Source organism: Narcine bancroftii, chromosome 10 (genome assembly GCF_036971445.1).
Source record: "Narcine bancroftii isolate sNarBan1 chromosome 10, sNarBan1.hap1, whole genome shotgun sequence".
Lineage (NCBI taxonomy): Eukaryota > Metazoa > Chordata > Chondrichthyes > Torpediniformes > Narcinidae > Narcine > Narcine bancroftii.
Window position 1 is genome coordinate 41,320,094 of NC_091478.1, and position 17,093 is coordinate 41,337,186.

The 17,093-nt window shown below is 35.9% G+C and overlaps 1 protein-coding gene across 4 annotated transcripts in view; it reads left to right on the plus strand.

Annotated features, from left to right (window-relative positions):
* cabcoco1 (ciliary associated calcium binding coiled-coil 1) overlaps window positions 1-17,093 on the plus strand; it is a 151,263-nt gene that overhangs the window by 78,788 nt on the left and 55,382 nt on the right. For all 4 annotated transcript variants that reach the window (XR_011345569.1, XM_069900740.1, XM_069900741.1 and 1 more), the window contains 3 exons: window positions 4,916-4,988; window positions 16,247-16,366; window positions 16,483-16,614. Coding sequence is in view for 3 of the 4 variants with exons in the window: in XM_069900740.1 (XP_069756841.1) it covers window positions 4,916-4,988; window positions 16,247-16,366; window positions 16,483-16,614 (325 nt within the window). In the remaining variant the exon portion in view is untranslated. The remainder of the gene's footprint in view (window positions 1-4,915; window positions 4,989-16,246; window positions 16,367-16,482; window positions 16,615-17,093) is intronic.

Genomic DNA, 17,093 nt, shown 5'->3' on the forward strand with positions numbered 1-17,093 from the left:
AAAATAATTCAAACATCGAATTATTACCGGACTCGGTGGTTGACCAGCTGAGGGTGTTCTTCTTAGAACTCTATGGGCTCTTTCCAGTACCAATCCCCCAGAAAGAAATTCTTGCTCTAATACTTGCGGGATTCAGTCTTTAAAGAAATGAAGAGGATCTTGTCCTTCTATACCTTCTGGCAAACCAACAATTTTCACATTATTCTTTCTGCTTTGATTCTGCAAGTAGTCTATTTCCTCTCTAGCTCCTTCTCGCGTTCTCCCAATTCTATGACTGGTTTTTCAACCTTCAACACTTTTTCTGTGTTAGAAGCCACTTGTTGTTTACAGTCCAAAAAAGCAGTCTGAAATTTTTAAAATTCTTCATAAGATGCATCCATATGTGTCTTAACCATATTTAATTCTGAACTTATACCAGCATTCATTTGAACCATTTCATTCATTTGAAATGTCAACAAAGGTTTTATAACAGCTTGAACAATATGATTTAGTTGCATACACTGTAAGTCAGTAAAACTCAGCTCTGCTCTCTCTGACATAGTGGCAAAACAAGGTAACTGCAGCTCCTGCTGCAACTCAACAGAAGGCATTTTAAAAGTTTTACTGCGGGTCTGGACTCCCAGCAACGGCACCCCAACTTCCTCAGGGGGTCGCCGCTGGTCTCCCCCCGCATCTCGTTGTTTTTTCATGAAATCACGAAGGTAAGTGATTTCTTCAGATTGAAGTTCCTCCTGATGCATTTCCAACAATGGAGTCGTCTTCCTGCGTGCTCCCTCCGTTGAAATCGAAAGGCTTTCCAAATCAGGATCCACTTCTTGGGAACACGCACCTTCTTCCAGAGAACAGGTAATTCCAGCGCCATCCTTCACTTGGTGAATAATAGACATTTTCTTTCCAGCTCCCACAGGCAGTCTAAACCTCATAGACACTGAAGAGATTAAGCCTGAGGCTGTATCAAGTCATCTAGGCCCAAAATCTTCAGCACTTCGAAAATGTAACTTCCTCTGCACTTGAGGTTTAATCTTTTTACCATTAATGCCCATAATAATTCCTTGATACTTTAAACTAAAATTTAAAAATTTAAACTTGAAAACAAATAGTTAAAAAACGGGTACTTAAAAGTCTGGCCAGAGAGGTCGAGACTACACCATCTTGCTATGCCCCCAGGAATGGAAGTTGAAATGGCATGCAACTGGAAACTCAGGATGCATCTTTAAATTTGCTGACTATATCACTATAGTGGGATTATATAAAGAAAGGTGATGAGTCAGCATACAGGAGGGAGATTGTCAACTTGGCTGAATGGTGTACCACAACTCACTTGCACTCGATGGCACCAAAACTAAGGAGTTGATTGTTAACTTTAGGAAGGGAAAGCTAGAGGTATACAATCCAGTGATTCAGTAGAGAGGGTGAGCAAATTTAAGTTCTTGAGAGTCACTCTCTCAGAAGATCTTTCCCAGATTGAACAAATTAATGGTATCTTGAAGAAAGCACATCAGTGCCTATACTTCTTCAGGAGTTTGTAAAGGTTTGGTATGACATCAGAAACCCTGGCAAATTTCCACAGATGTGTGGTGAAAAGTGTGCTGACCAGTGCATCATGGTCTGGTATGGGGACAACAATACCCCTGAGCATACCTTCAAAAGGTAGTGAACACAGACCTGGACTTCACAGGCAAAACCCTCCTCATCATTGAGAACATCTACAGGGAACAGTGCCATTGGAGAGCAGCAGCAATTATCAAGGATCCACACTATCCAGCATATGCTCTATTCTCGCTGCTGCCATCAGGAAAGAGGTCTAGGTGCCACAAGACTCGCATCACCAGGTTCAGGAACAGCTGCTACCCTTCCACTATCAGAATCCTCAACAAAAAACTCAATCAGAGACTCATTTAAGGACTCTTACTTGTGTACTTTATTGATTTTTTAAAATTTTCTTTTTATTGCAGTCAGTTTGTTTACATTCGTCATCTGTTTACAGTTCTTTATTTGTTTACATGTATTCAATGTGTACAGTTATTTTTGCACTAGCAATAAGTGATCATTCTGCCTCACCCACAGAAAAAGAATCGGGGTTGTTTGCGATGTCATGTATGTACCCTGACAATAAATCTGAAAAAACATTCTTTGTGCTTGATCTCACCAAGTAGAAGTGTCCTCATTTCGGAGCACCAAATCCAGTAGACAAGGTTGGGGAAAATGCATGTGAATCTTTGCCTCACCTGGAAGAGCTCTTTAGTTCCCTGAATAATGGCGAGGGAGGAAGTGTAGGAACAAGTGTTTCACCTCCTGCAGCTGCAGGGGACAGTGTGAATGAGGAGAGGCATGGAAAGCCGAAAGCTGTGGGGAGGGGAAGATATAGCAGGTGGTGGGATCCTAATGCAAACTGAAACCAAGGAAAATACAGCAGTATAAATAACTCGTATTTATCCACATTAGGGAGAATCAGCCATGCATTTTGCTCACCTAATTTGTCTAAATCCCACTGAAGTCTCTATGCATCCTCCTCACACCCAACTTTCCTTTAACTTTGTGATGCCAGAGGACATGCTGAAGTATTTAATTTCCTCATCCAAATCATTTTTACATTTTGTGAAAAAGAGCATTATACCTACCAACTCAGTTTCCTCTCAATCAATTCTGCATCAATCCCAGTGTATAAACCCTAACTCGTGAGCTTTAGTTTTTCACAATATTCTCTTATTAGGGAGGAATAATGAGTGCAAATTATCATTAATATGAAAAGAAAATTGTGAAGAATTCTTGGGAATTTTTACCCAATAGGAATAACAATTGTTGATTACAGCCTAAATCAAATGTATTGAGAGGAAATGAGAGAGTGACATGCACAGATCGGTGGGGAAGCTATGTATAAATAGCATATCTGGGAATAAGAAATTGTGTCTTTGGCTTAGAAATTATAACTTGAGAGTCAACAGTATACTCTTTAATAGCAGAATGTCAGAAAACACATAAATGGCATTGTTGAACCGTGCTGCATTTAAATCTAATGAAAAATAGAAAATGGCAAAAATTATACTGTATTTTCATTCATTTAGATGTTTTTCTAAATTCTTCCCAGCTTATATTTTTTATGTGGAACTTGTTTAAGAAATAGTTTACGTAAATCTGAATACATTCAATTTGCCTGCTCATGACACTAATTTCAACTCATCGCCCCCTAGATGTGCAGTTTATCTACTCTTGAATCTCATGTCTGCTTTAGGCTCATCATTTGGTTGAGAGAAATCATTTTGTTTCTGCTGGTTTTCAATTTAATCTTTTTCTGTTTGTAAATTTTAAAATAGTTTAATTGAATGATGAATGATTGGAGTGATTTTTTAAAATATTTAATTTATTCTTAATTCCATGCTGTCAGTGATTCTTTCACTTCCCAAACAAAATCCAAAGACTGACTTTAAAACAATTATTTAAAGTTCACTGACCAGGTTTCTCATTGAATCTAATTAATTTGATACCAACTATCAATATTTCTTTTAAATTCTGACTGTCGTCTATATTTCTCGCAGATGTAGTTTTTGCACAATTTGGGTTCAAGTCAAGATGGCATTTATATATTATTTGTTTTTTCCAACTTTTTTCTTTTTCTCTCTTTTCTTGAAAGCAACCATTCTCAGTTGATTTTTTTTTCTCACCTCTTCCATTTAATTTAATTGTAAGATAAATTAAATTATATACACTGAAGAAATCCATAAATAAAGGATGCAAATATTAGCAAACAAAGATTTGACATTGATACTAGATGAAGAGGTCATTCCCATTAAATAAATGTGATTGGGAAAACTGAATCCTCCAGTATTTCTGTGAATAGGAAAATGAATTATAAATAAATCATGATAAGATTAAGTATCTCATTCTAAATCACAGCACGACAGAAATTATTATCTGGGTAAACTGACAGTTCCCAATGCAAGTATTGATCATTCATGTCAAAGCCTAAATACCAAAGTGAAGGATATTATTAATTCTACAGAAGACATCATTATCAACTGTTATCCTCATCTGTTGCGAGTTTCACATCATGAGTCAATGAGGAAAGGAACATGAACTTCCTCTTCCCTATTTAGGGATACTGACCATTGCTTTGGCCTAAACTATGCCTCTGACAATATCAGAGTAGATATTGAACATTTAACTTTTTCTAGTCTTAAAGTTCTGGAACTTATCACATTAACTTTCAGGTTTGCATTTACTGGTCAACAAGTAAGATCACTTTGATTACTAAAGATTTACCATTGTGTTACATTTCCGTTTCAGTGAACCCACACTCCCTCGGTTGCTTTCTCTTTCCTTTTGATCAACCAGTGTCCTCTCAAACAGTCCTTATTTTCTAAACTCCTTCCTTCAACTATGTTACCCAGTTTATTTCCCGTCCTTCACTTGCTCCATTTGCCTATCACCTACTGTTTCTACGCTCCAATGGTTCATGGTTCTCCTATTCCCCTCACTCCTCTCCCCACCACTGTACCCATCTATCCATCCTCCCTTACCATGCTCAACTTTTCTTATTAGATTCCATAATCAGAAGTCCTTTGTTGACCACCAATTGCCTCCTGGCCTCTGTTGTTACCTCCACTCTCAACCCCTTCACCTCATTTGTTGGCTATCTCCCCTTTATGCCTTCAGACCTGATGTGGACTCATAAGCCAAAATGTCAATGATCTCTTTCCCTCCACATGTGATGCCTGTCTCGCTGAGTATGTTGTGTATTGATTAAAGTTTTATTACTTGTCCTCAACAGACATATTTTGGTATTTGGGCTTATATTTCATGTAAATTTAATATCATTTCAGTTTTGAATTTTGCACAACCTTTATATAGTATACAATTTATATGCCTTTATTTTAGAAATACAGTCTATTTTGCACTAATTATGTTTATTTCCTAGTTTATTTCAGCATTACAGACTGTACGAATTCTTTTTCCATCATACACCTGATCTAGAGATTCTGGACACTAAGGTCAGTAACAAAAAAACTTCAAAAAGGCTTATATCATTTTTCTCTCTGGGTAAAGAGTACCATAAGGCCAGATGAGATTATTGAATGGAAATCTAAAGGGAAATTTGGCATTATACAGATTGGTTGATCAGTGAATAACTTTATTCAGCATTGAGGGAGTTTAATTTTATTATTTCACAAAGTAAAATTATCTGAAACCCTAACAAAAATACAATTATAGTGGTTTCAGAATAACTTTAATTGCCATAGTTCAGTTAATTTTAATTATAAATTATTTGGAGCTTTATGGGAAATAAAAGACAATTTATTCAGTGCAGATCTATTTTTTTTAGCAGCTTTACAAAACTAAAAATAGATTTAATGCTTTAAAATTATCTTTTTCATTTAACAGAATTTTGTATACTGGAGAGAGACATGATCACAGTTGATACATAGAACTCTAATCTATTCAGAAATCCCAATGGTTCAGCATCTGGCTTACTAAGTGATATTTAAAATATGCCCTTTCAACTTGATCTCAGTCCCCACATTCCCTTTCATCTAACTGAAGCCCTGGCTCCTGCTCCGCCTTTAAACTTAACAGGGTTTTTTTTTCTAAATGTTATTATAACATCTAAAAAAACAATTAAGAGTGCATTGGGATATTCATAGAAATAACATTCAGTTGTCAGGGCAACAGGGTTGGCATAGAGGTTAGTGCAATGCCTTTATAGTGCTAACGATCAAGACCGTAGTTCAAATCTCACACTGACTGTAAGGAGTTTGTACATTCTCCCCTATCTCCATGGGTTTTCTCTGGGGACTCCGGTTTCTTCCCACCATTCAAAGCATGCTGGAGGTGTTGATTAATGGGGTGTAAATTTGGTGGTACGGACTCATGGGCCGAACTGGCCTGTTACCGTGCTGTATGTCTAAAGAATTTAGTCAGAAAAATCTGTTGATTGGCATCGTTAAAGTTTCCGATGTTTCACTGTATATAGTTTATATTCTAAATTTAGTATTCATAGCTCTTGCAGATACAGAAATTCTAGAAAGCAAAATTTAGGGATCCTTATTTCATAAGCAAGGCCACAATGGAACGAAATTGTTATACAAATGTTACCAAATGAATTACTTTTATGGTGCATTTAAAACTATTTAATACTGTATGTGGTTTTTTTTTTAGAAAATTATGATTTTTCTTTGTAAACCTACAAATCACTGAAATATGAATATAGGTTTAAAGTATCCTAAAATAAAGAAAACCAAGCCTGAGTTTATTCTAGAGCTGTAGAATTAATAAAAATAAAACATATTTGTGATATTTGTTTGAATGGTACATGAAAGAGTGCATAAATTTTCAATTAAAATAAATGTAAATTGATATATACAGCTCTTCTGGCCCATGAGTCTGTGCTGCCCAATTACACCCAATTAAACTACAAACCCCATACATTTTTACTGTTTTTAAAAAAGTGCAAAAAATGACAGGAATAGGATGTGCAAAATTAAACATTTCTGAAAAATATGAACAGCTAATCTGTTCTCTCAAAATAAAAATGCTGTGGTATCACGATCTTTAGTTATTAGAAGTTGTGATAGAGAGGATGGAAAGAAGCTTGGAGATTCTCGTGTGCTTAAAGTTGATTGTTTAGGTTTTGGATCCATCACTGAATAGGCATTAAGGAAGGAGAGACCCAGTGGCTGAAGGCCAAGGATTGGGGCCTGGAGTCAGATCAGGCATAAGGAAATGTAGTATGATTAGATTGGGGCTCAGAAGAAAGGTTGGTGATTGGGATAGGACAGCAATCATGCAAGTGAACAAAAGTCAGGTTTGGAGTTGGCCTTGTGGTATTGATATAGGGGCAGACCTCAGGAAGTAGATAGGCCAGGTCACTGTGACCATCCGAGGTCATTGCCATGGGTGTCGGTGGGGGCTGGGAGGAATATTAGGTGCAGGAGACTGGGTACTGCCTTATGGTAGTAGGGCAGGGAAACAGAAGATCAAAAAGTAAGCATGGGACTTGACTAACTGTGGTCCCAATCTACTGCTGCATTCATCAAAGTGATTATTGCAGGTATACCCAACAAAAGTCACTGCAATCAGTCTGCAACCCTGAGCTCCCAGTAGCATTCCACTTTAATTCTTCATCTTGCTGCCACATCAACTTATACACTCTGGCCTCTGACAATGAGGCACATTACATGCTTGAGGAACAACACCTCGTCTTATGTTTCGGCACATTTAATTTTGAATTCTCCATCTTAACATAAGTTGCTTTCTGATTCAGAACTGCTGTAAGTCATCTATGTGTGTTATTGGCTTATAGAATTGAAGGGTTGCACTGCATTAAAACAGGCCCTTCAGCTGGCCATCATGTCCAAATATACTAATTCCACGCCTGCATTAAATCCAGGTCCTACTATGCCTTTCTCATTCAAGTACCTGCCTCTTAAATGTTGTTCCTGCCTCCACCTCTTCTGGTAGCTCATTCCAGATACCAACTAATGTTCTTATGAAACATTTATCCCTTAGATTCCCTTGACACCTCCTCCTTCTCACTTAAACATTTCCCCTCTAGTTTTAGACACCTCTACCATTGGATATTGACTCTGGAATTCTGTCCTATGGGATCCTTTCCAGAAGCATTTGTGAAAGAAAGAAGTCATCCACTTCATTTAATTCTATTTCATGCAATGTGGTTGTACTTAACTATGAAGTGACTCAAACAATAATGTGGTATGAAAGTTGATGTTTTTAAATAAAGTTTGTCTTCTTCAAAGAAGATGTTTTGATAAACAATTTTTATGTTACTTTGATTGAAAGATATCTTTGATCAAAAATACAGTTTCAAATAGCAGTTTTCTTTTGATGATTGAGAAGCACTGGCACAAGATGTGTGAAACCAGCCTTTCTGAAGTTCAAGGAAATAGTGTGACAATTTAAAGGACACTGAACTCTAGATAAATGCCAGAGTCTTTCCTGCCTTTGTTTCAACCTAGGTTATAAAGTATTTGCCTTTTTACGTCTCAGTTTAAGTTTGTTAACTCTTCTAAATTGTCACGAAAACATTTAATTAAAATATATACTGCATACTATCTCTGAAAATGTGACAGAAAATAGATAAAAACACAAATCACAAGAAACTGGATTATTGTCTGTTAAAATTCTGGTGCTGGTTGTTCACTGGATATTTCATCTTTTAAGATAAGAAGGATTCCATAATTGCTTTATCTAACCATAAGTTATCCAACGGCTTTTGACAAATATAAGATGGAAGTACTTTTTTAAAAAAGCATAAATTTATTAAACAAGTTTAACATATTAACCAAATGAATATTGTTAACATATTGTTTTGGAAACTTTAAAATGTTTAGTAGCAATATATCATATTTACAAAAATTGAATTTTGTAGAACTGTTCAGTGGAACTGCCATTTTTACGAGAACAGCAAGTTGATATTTAGCTTTAACCCGCACTTTTGTTTCAATTTGACTCTCTTCCATTATCTCCAGAGTTTGTGACACTGACTGTATGAAATATCTCTTTGCACATAGGCTGCAATGTAGACATAAAGATGAATCATATCTTTTACCCATGTGCTTTATACTAGCAATACCAAGATTAAGATAAAGAGTAACTATGAAGAATAGATTATCTTTATTTCAGGAGAGATCTGATGTGAGTGATTTTAGTACAATTGGTTCAGTAATAATTTAATTATACCTAAATATATCATCGGTTTATGTTCAAATTGATAATGACTGATTATTTCGGGTGGCACCGTTGGCGTAGCAGTTTGCGCAATGCCTTTAGAGTGCCAGTGATCGGGACTGGGGTTCAAATCCCATGCTGAGTGTAAGCAGTTTGTATGTTCTTCCTGTGCCTGCATGGGTTTTCTCCAAGGACTCTGGTTTCCTCCCACCATTCAAATTGTAGGTTAATTGGGTGGCGTGGACTTGGGCTGAAATGGCCTGTTACCGTATTTATTTCTAAAGTGTGGTGGTATGTACCCACTCTCTGTTGAAACAAGCACACTTCTGCAGCAGAGAATTCTAAGATTAATAAAATTTTAATGTAATTAGTTCAGATATTCGGATTTTTCTGTAATTTAATTGTAGTACTTTAAAAAAAAAGATGACCAAATTAACTGTAATTTTTTTTCTATTTGTACAACAATTTAAGAGCTGTGGTTAATTAAAAAAATCGACTGATTGAGAAGGTCAATTTATGAAATCATCTGGAGAGGAATAATTAAAATATTTACTTGGCATAATAGCATATGACCACGGATTTTACAGAGAGGTGTTGTGCTTGTAGTTTGCCATTGACAACTGATTGCTCCTTGATGCTCATTCTCTTAGGGTTCAGCATGGGAGAGGGAAGTGGAGCAACATGCTCTACACTTAAGATCAGGACTTCTAAGGGTGGTACATTTTGCGTGCCAGAGTATATTTTGCTTGAATCCAGGGCTATCTGTAAGGAGTTTACACGTTTTCCTTGTGTATGCATCTGTTTCCTTCAGGTGTTCCAGTTTCCTCCCACCTTTCAAAATGTAGAGGGCCGTAGGTTAATTGGATGTAATTGAGCGGCACAGGCTTGTCGGCCAGAAAGGCCTGTTAGTCTGCTATACGTCTAATTTAATTATAAAAATTTAAGAATTCTAGAAGAAAAGTAGTTTTCTTCATCTCGGCTTGAATGGAACAGACTGAAGGTGTCAGGCAAGTGTTTATCAGGTAAAACCTTTTAGTGCAAAAAATACACTTTATAACCTCTTTACTTTTCTAAAACTGTCTTGATTATTAATGTGTTTTCAAATATTTACATGCTCAGATTTCAGATTTACTTATTGTCAGAGTACATACATGACATTACATACAACCCCAAGATTATTTTTCCTGCAGGCACGGCAGAATTACTTCTTATTGTTAGTGCAAAACAAAAACTGTACACAAGATACACATGTAAACAAATAAAGAAATGTAAACAGATAATGAAATGTAAACAAACTGACTGCAATACAGAGAGAATAATAAAAAGTCAATAATGTGCACAAGCAAGATTTTAATGGTAGAGGCATGGCAGCTGTTCCTGAACCTGGTGGTGTGAGTCTTGTGGCACCTAGACCTCTTTCCTGATGGCAGCAGCGAGAATAAAGTTTGAGCCGGGTGGTGTGGATCCTTGATGATTGCTGCTGCTCTCTGACAGCAGTGTTCCCTGCAGATGTTTCAGTGGTGGAGAGGATTTTGCCCGTGAAGTCTGGGCTGTGTCCACTACTTGTTGGAGGGCTTTATGCTCAGGGGTATTGGTGACCCCTACCAGACTATGATGCAGCCGGCCACCACACTTTCCATCACACATCTGTAGAAATTTGCCAGGTTCCTAATGTCATGCCAAAGCTCCGCAACTCATGAGGAAGGGAGAGGAGTCCAGGCCAACAGGCATGAGGTCAACGATGGATAAGGGTGGGAGGGTAGAAGAGGAAAAAGCTGAGAAGAGATCTGGATCAGAAGTTATTGTCATGAACATTACAAAATTTGGTTTTTGCAGCAGTATATCATAGTGCAAATGTTGTTATAAAATTACATTTAAAAATAAATACATTCGTGGAAAAATAACAAAGTAGTGTCTATAGTTCATTGTTCCGAAATCTGATGGCAAATGTTAAGAAACTGTCCTTGTGCCGCTGAGTATTCATCCTCAGGCTCCTATACCTTTTTCCTGATGGGAGCAGTGTGAAGAGGTCATGGCCTGGGTGGTGAGGGTCCTTGAGAATAGAGGCTGTGTTCTTAAGCCTCTGCCTCTTGCAGATGTCCTCGATGAAGTGGAGACTGATGCCTGAGATGATGCTGGCTGAGTACACCACTCTCTGTAGTTTTTTTCTTGTGCATGGCCACCTCCATTCCAGACAGTGATCAGAATGTTCTCCATGGTACACCTGTAGAAATTTGCAAGTATCTTTGGTGACATACCAATTCTCCACAAACTCTTCATAAAGTATAGCTGCTGGCAAACCTTTATGGATTGAATTGACAGAAACCCCAGGATTGATCCTCAGAGATGTTAACACGCATAAGTAAAATGATCTTTAAGCACCCTAAAAGGTGTGTGATTATAAACAGGTACATGTAATTTATTGGGAATAATTCACTCTTAAAAAGATTTAATTTATATCCATAGAAACTATCAAATTGGGAAAGCAAAGACCACATTGGAGGAATAGAGTTCAGGATATGAAATATACACTAAAATATCATCTGCATATACAGATACTTTGTGAATTCCATCTCCTCTATTAATTCCCCAAATGTCACTGAATTCCCAAATGCTGTTGCTAGGGGTTCCAAAGCTAAATTAAATAATAAAGGGCTAAGTGGACAATCCTGTCTAGTTCCTCAAAATAACCTAAAAAGTGAAGATTTTTGATTATTCGTAATTGCAGCAAAGCTGGATCTTGATAAATCAAGTTAATCCAATAGATAAAACCAGAGCCAAAATTAAAGCTTTTCAAAACTTCAAACAGATATTTCCATTCTACTCGATCAAAAGCCTTTTCTGCATCTAATGACACTGCACATTCTGGAGTTTTAAGCGATGGGAATAAATTATATTCATTAATCTACAGATATTAAAATGTGAATAATGATTCTTTATAAATCATGTTTGGTCTATAAATATAAACTGAGGAAAATTATTTTATAATCTATTAGCTAAAATCTTGGAAAGAATTTTAGAATCAACATTCAATAACTATATTGGTCTATAGGAAGCACAGTCTGAAAGGTCTTTATCCTTTTTATGAATTAAGGAAATTGACACTTCATAAAATGTCAGTGGGAAAATTATAAAAAGATTAGAATCACTAAATACTTTACAAAGGGGGTAAGCATATTAGGAAAACATTTTAAAAACTCAACGGTATAACCATCTGGACCTGGCACTTTTCCAGACTGAAGGGAGGAAATAGCTTTTAAAATTTCCATCTCTGAAATCCAGTAAAAGTTGATCATTAGAAGAAATTTTAGGGATATTCAACCGTTGCAGGAATCTATCCATAGAGACAGAATTGTCGGGAAACTCAGATTTATATTATTCAGAATAGAATTACTGAAATGTCTTATTAATTTCACATGATCAAACATGATGCTACCATCTTTCTTATGAATTTAGTAATCTGTCTTTTGGCTATAGGTAATTTTAATTGACCAGCTAATAATTTACCTGATTTATCCCCATGTTTTTCAAACTGACTTTTAAGTTTAAGAACTTGACTTTCAATAGGGTATGCTAAAAGTAAATTATATTGCATTTGAAGTTCTACCCTTTCCTTATAAAGATCAACATGAGGCATCCTTGAACATACTCTATCAATTTCTTTAATCCTATTATTCAGTAGTAATAATTCTTCCTTTGTACGTTTTCTTAACCAAGCTGAATAGGAAATTATTTGACCCTGAAAGTATTCCTTAAATGTATCCCAGACAGTTAAACTTGACATTTCCTCAGTTAAATCTGTAAAGACAAAAGAGGTTTGCTCTTTAATAAAGTCTACACATTTTTATCTTGAAGTCAGGTTAAATTAATTGCTACTGCTGGGCTCTGGAAGTGACATCAGAGAGTGTAAAAGAGAGTTTCAAAGGTGGATGATCAGAATGAGCAATTGTGCCATAGGCACAATCTGTTACTGAAGAAACTAATCGATTATCAACAAATAAATAATCAATCCTTGAATAATGATGATAAACATGTAAAAGAAACTTTATCATTAGGGTGTAGAAAACACCATATATCAATAAGTCCATAATCTAACAAAAAATAATTGACAAAGGAAGCAAATTTATTAGACAGCATCATATTTGAAGAGAATCTATCAATGGGTTAAGGCAGCATTTTAAGTCTCCACTCATAAGCAGCATGTATTTGATCAAACTCAGCAGGGAAGCAAACATCCCCTAAAGACTTCTGGATCATCAACATTTGGAGCATACATATCAAACAGAGCAACTTTCTGATTACATAACTATTAAAAATCTAACAGTAGGATCTGTGATCATATTAAATGTACAAAGGGAACATTAGAACCATTAAAAATTGATACAAATCAAATTTTAGACTGAGATGTAAGGAAACCATGCTTGACCTCTTTATGACTGTGAGTCTCCTACACAAAAATAATATTGGCATGGAACATTTTAAACAATTTAAAACCTTTTTTACATTTAACTGGGTGATTCCAGCCATTAATATTAAAAGAAACCAAATTATGTCTTTATGTCTATATTTAAAATCATTTTGATAACTATAAAAGAACATATTTAATGTGCAATTGCAGACTACATTCAAAAGGAGACAGCAAACTGTGGCTAGCAATATCTTCTCAAGACTCCCCAGTGAAACTAAAGATCTAAATAACAAGCCCTGAAAAAAACTATCCTGGAGAAGGACACCATGCTGTAGCTATTAATCCTTAACCTACATCTATAACTGGCAGGACTCAAAGATTAAAACTAATGTTTGTTCCCACAACAGTAAGATAAAACAAACTAATAGAATTTAAAAACAAGAAAATGACAGGTTGGACTGTCTAAAAAACAAGATGATGAAACACAGTTTCCATTTAGAATTCATCTAATAAACTTGAATTCATCTAATAAAAGAAACTATGGTCCAACAAATTGATAAACATTAAAAATTAATCAAATAAAGTTTACTCCATTTAAATCGGGTTCAATAAAACAATTTAAAATTAAACTAAGCAAAGAAACAAAAGAAAACAAATAGCAAAGTTTGAAAACAAACTAAACCTGTTAAATTAAAAAAAATTCATTAACTAGAATAAGTTTATATAAAAAAAACAAAAAGAGGAAAAGAAGAATTACATATATTCAAGCAGTTCAAACCAGTGTTCAAATCAAACTACATCCCAGTCACCATATTTTAGCATAAGATTTCTTCAGCTGCATTAATCTCACACCCACATTAAAATGTACATTTTGATTGTGAAGTACTTGAACTATCTTGCAGAACTTTCCATGCATCATTAGGAGAAACAAACCACAGGGGGATTATCCTTCAGAATGATCTTCAGACATGCTGGATAGTGAAGAGAGGGTTGATATTGATATTGCTCAGATATAACATCTCTGTATTTAGCTCTCTCAGCAAGAAGTCCTTGAGGGTAACCTTCCACAAAACAAATCTCTATTTCTTTATAAAGTATTTTCCCACACTTATAAGCTTCATGAATAATTGCTTCTTTGGTTTGAAAGTAATGAAAACAAAGAATTACTGGGCAAGGTCTAGTTTCAACAGAAGGTTTCCTTTCTAAAGTTTGGTATGCTTGATCCAGAACCATGGATTTCTTCAAAACACCCTGGAACATTTCAGCCAACATATTAGTAAAGAATTTGATCGAATTAAGGCATTTGATGCTTATATCTTCAGGCAATCCAAAAATACGCACATTCTGTCTTCAACTTCTGCTTCCCAAGTCGATAGACTTATGTTTTTATTTTTCCATTGCAGCTGTAACTTTAATTAATTTCTTCTCAACATCGTTAAGCCTGTGATCGTACAGTTCAACTCCTCTTTCCAGATAAGTTAATCTTTCATCAAAGTCTTCAAAGTTCCCCTTAGGATCAGTGAGCTGTTTATCAACTTCTCTAAGTGAATCTCTCATACTTGATACAATTTCTTCCAACTTCTGATTGGATTTTGCTACATGTTTCGAGCCTAGACATAGCCTGGATAATAGCTTCAAACACTGATGAAGGTTCCTTAGGATCTTCATCTTTTTTCCTATTCTTCCCATTTTTACCTTCCACAAAAGGTTTTCCACTTCTAGGCATCATTCTCAAAGGTCATAAAATGGAAAGATCCACTTTTGATCAAAATTTAGAAGTGTAATAGTTATTCAAAAATGGGAAATTGTTTTTTAAAAACTATAGTGCTACTCACCGACACATTAGGGACAATTGCGAGTAGCCAATTGACCTACCAGCTTACATGTTTTGAAGTATGGGAGAAAATCAGAGTACCCAAAGATCACAAGATATAAGAGCAGAAGTAGGCCCATCGGATCTGCTCTGCCATTTAATCATGAGCTGATCCTTATCAGAACATTGAAACAATGCAGATAGCAATATCTGTTGCCTTGATTAATCAAATACCTGTCAATTTCTATCTTAAATACACCCAAAGACCTTGTTTCCACTGCCGACTGTGGCAACAAGTTCCACAGACTCGCGACTTTCAGGCGAAAGAAATTTTTCCTCATTTCTGTTTTAAATGGACGCCTGTTTATCCTGAAATTGTGGCCTCTTGTCTTAGACTCTTGTACCATGGGAAACAATTTTATCACATCTACTCTCTTCAGCATTCAAAATGTCTCTATGAGGTCCTCCATATGGTCACAGGGAGAACAGACAAGCTCCACACAGACAGCAACTGAGGTCAGGCTTGAATCCAGATCTGCTGCATTATTGTACTGCCCTTTTTCTCACCAAGGGCATTTCATGTGAAACGCTGCACACAGTTTAAACTGTCTCTTCACTGTTCCATTTCATTCAATTAAATTATAACTGCTCACAACCTGGAAGGTAGTTGAGAAAAAGGAGGATTAGAATAGATGGGAATAAAAAAACAGAATCTGAAAGAGGAGCTAGCAGTGGATTGGAGGGAGTTGACGGTTATATATGCATGCAGGTAAGAAATCTTAGACCTGTGATACTGGACAAGAGAATTGGACCCTGAGCACCCTGGAGTTAGAACATGAGGGGAGCTCATTGCATCTGGATAATCTGGAAGGTAATCCTATAGAAAATAAGTTGATCCAGAGATTGAGGAAAAGTGGAGGTCCGAAGCGAGAAGCATACCTCATTTGGGATAAATTATCAGAAATATTTTATGTTTCATGCAAATAAAATAAGAGATACATTTTATGTTAGGAACACTCAGCAAATCAGACCACATTTGTGCAAAAATAGAACTAATGCTTCAGATGCAAGATCCTTTATTAGAACTGAGACAAAGGTCTTTCCCAGTTCTCTAAAAGAATCTCTGAATTGAAGTATTAATTCTGTTTCTCTTTTCACAGCTGCTGCCCAACTGAGTGTCTTTGATTTTACTTCAGATTTTCAGCATCTATATATTTTTTTATTTTCATAGAGATACGTTTCGTGATTTGTTTTTTTTCTGCACTTTATCCTTTATATGTTTATCTGAGCATAGAAAAATGGGCACTGTACCTTAATTCAGAACATATTTCTTCTTGTTTCAGCTTCAGATTGAAGTTATCAAGTCAGTAGATCCATTTCCCTCACCACTGGAGGAGAGCTTAACTTGGGATATCTACTCATCCTTTGTTCTACAGCAGTCAACAGAGGAACCAGAGGCCGAGGTATTGCCCAATTTTCTAAGATCAGAGTTGATCATGAATTTGTTCACAAATATATGTTTTCATAAAACTTCCACTGGCTGATGTTTCCCTCCCCCCCCCCCCCCCCCCCCACCCAGGCTGAGGCAGAGAATGAAGAGAGTATGGAAGTGAGAGAGCCCACGACTGAGGATCCACTAGCATGTTTTAGCATAGATGACGTCAAATCAGTACTGAATGAAGTCACAAGCGAAGTGCTTGGCAACATTCAGGTTTGCAATTTGTCGCTTTTAAAAATTAAAATTTGATTAATCAGAAATCTATATTGATATAGTACATGCCTGGTGTAGGAAATTGTATAAATGCATAATGAGGAAAACTAAAGGGCATATTTGGAAAATTGTAATTTTACAACTCCATGTTGATCCTTGATTTCTTTCATCCGTAGCTATACTCACAAATTTAAAATTCTCTTTCTCATTTATTTAATTTTTTAAAATCATACTTTAAGATAACCTTTAAAATCTACTGCTTTGGCCAACTTTTTTATTTAACCTTTTTTAGCATCTGCCGATGAAGAGTAGTGACAATTCTCATCTTAAATTATCTCTGAAGTGCCAGAGAATATTTTATTTTGTTAAAGTGCAATATAAATCTAAGTGAACTGTTGGGGGAAGAATTTGAATGAACAAAAAGGAAAATAAATAAAGCAATGTATGTTGGAAACACAGATAAATAATTTATCGGGAGA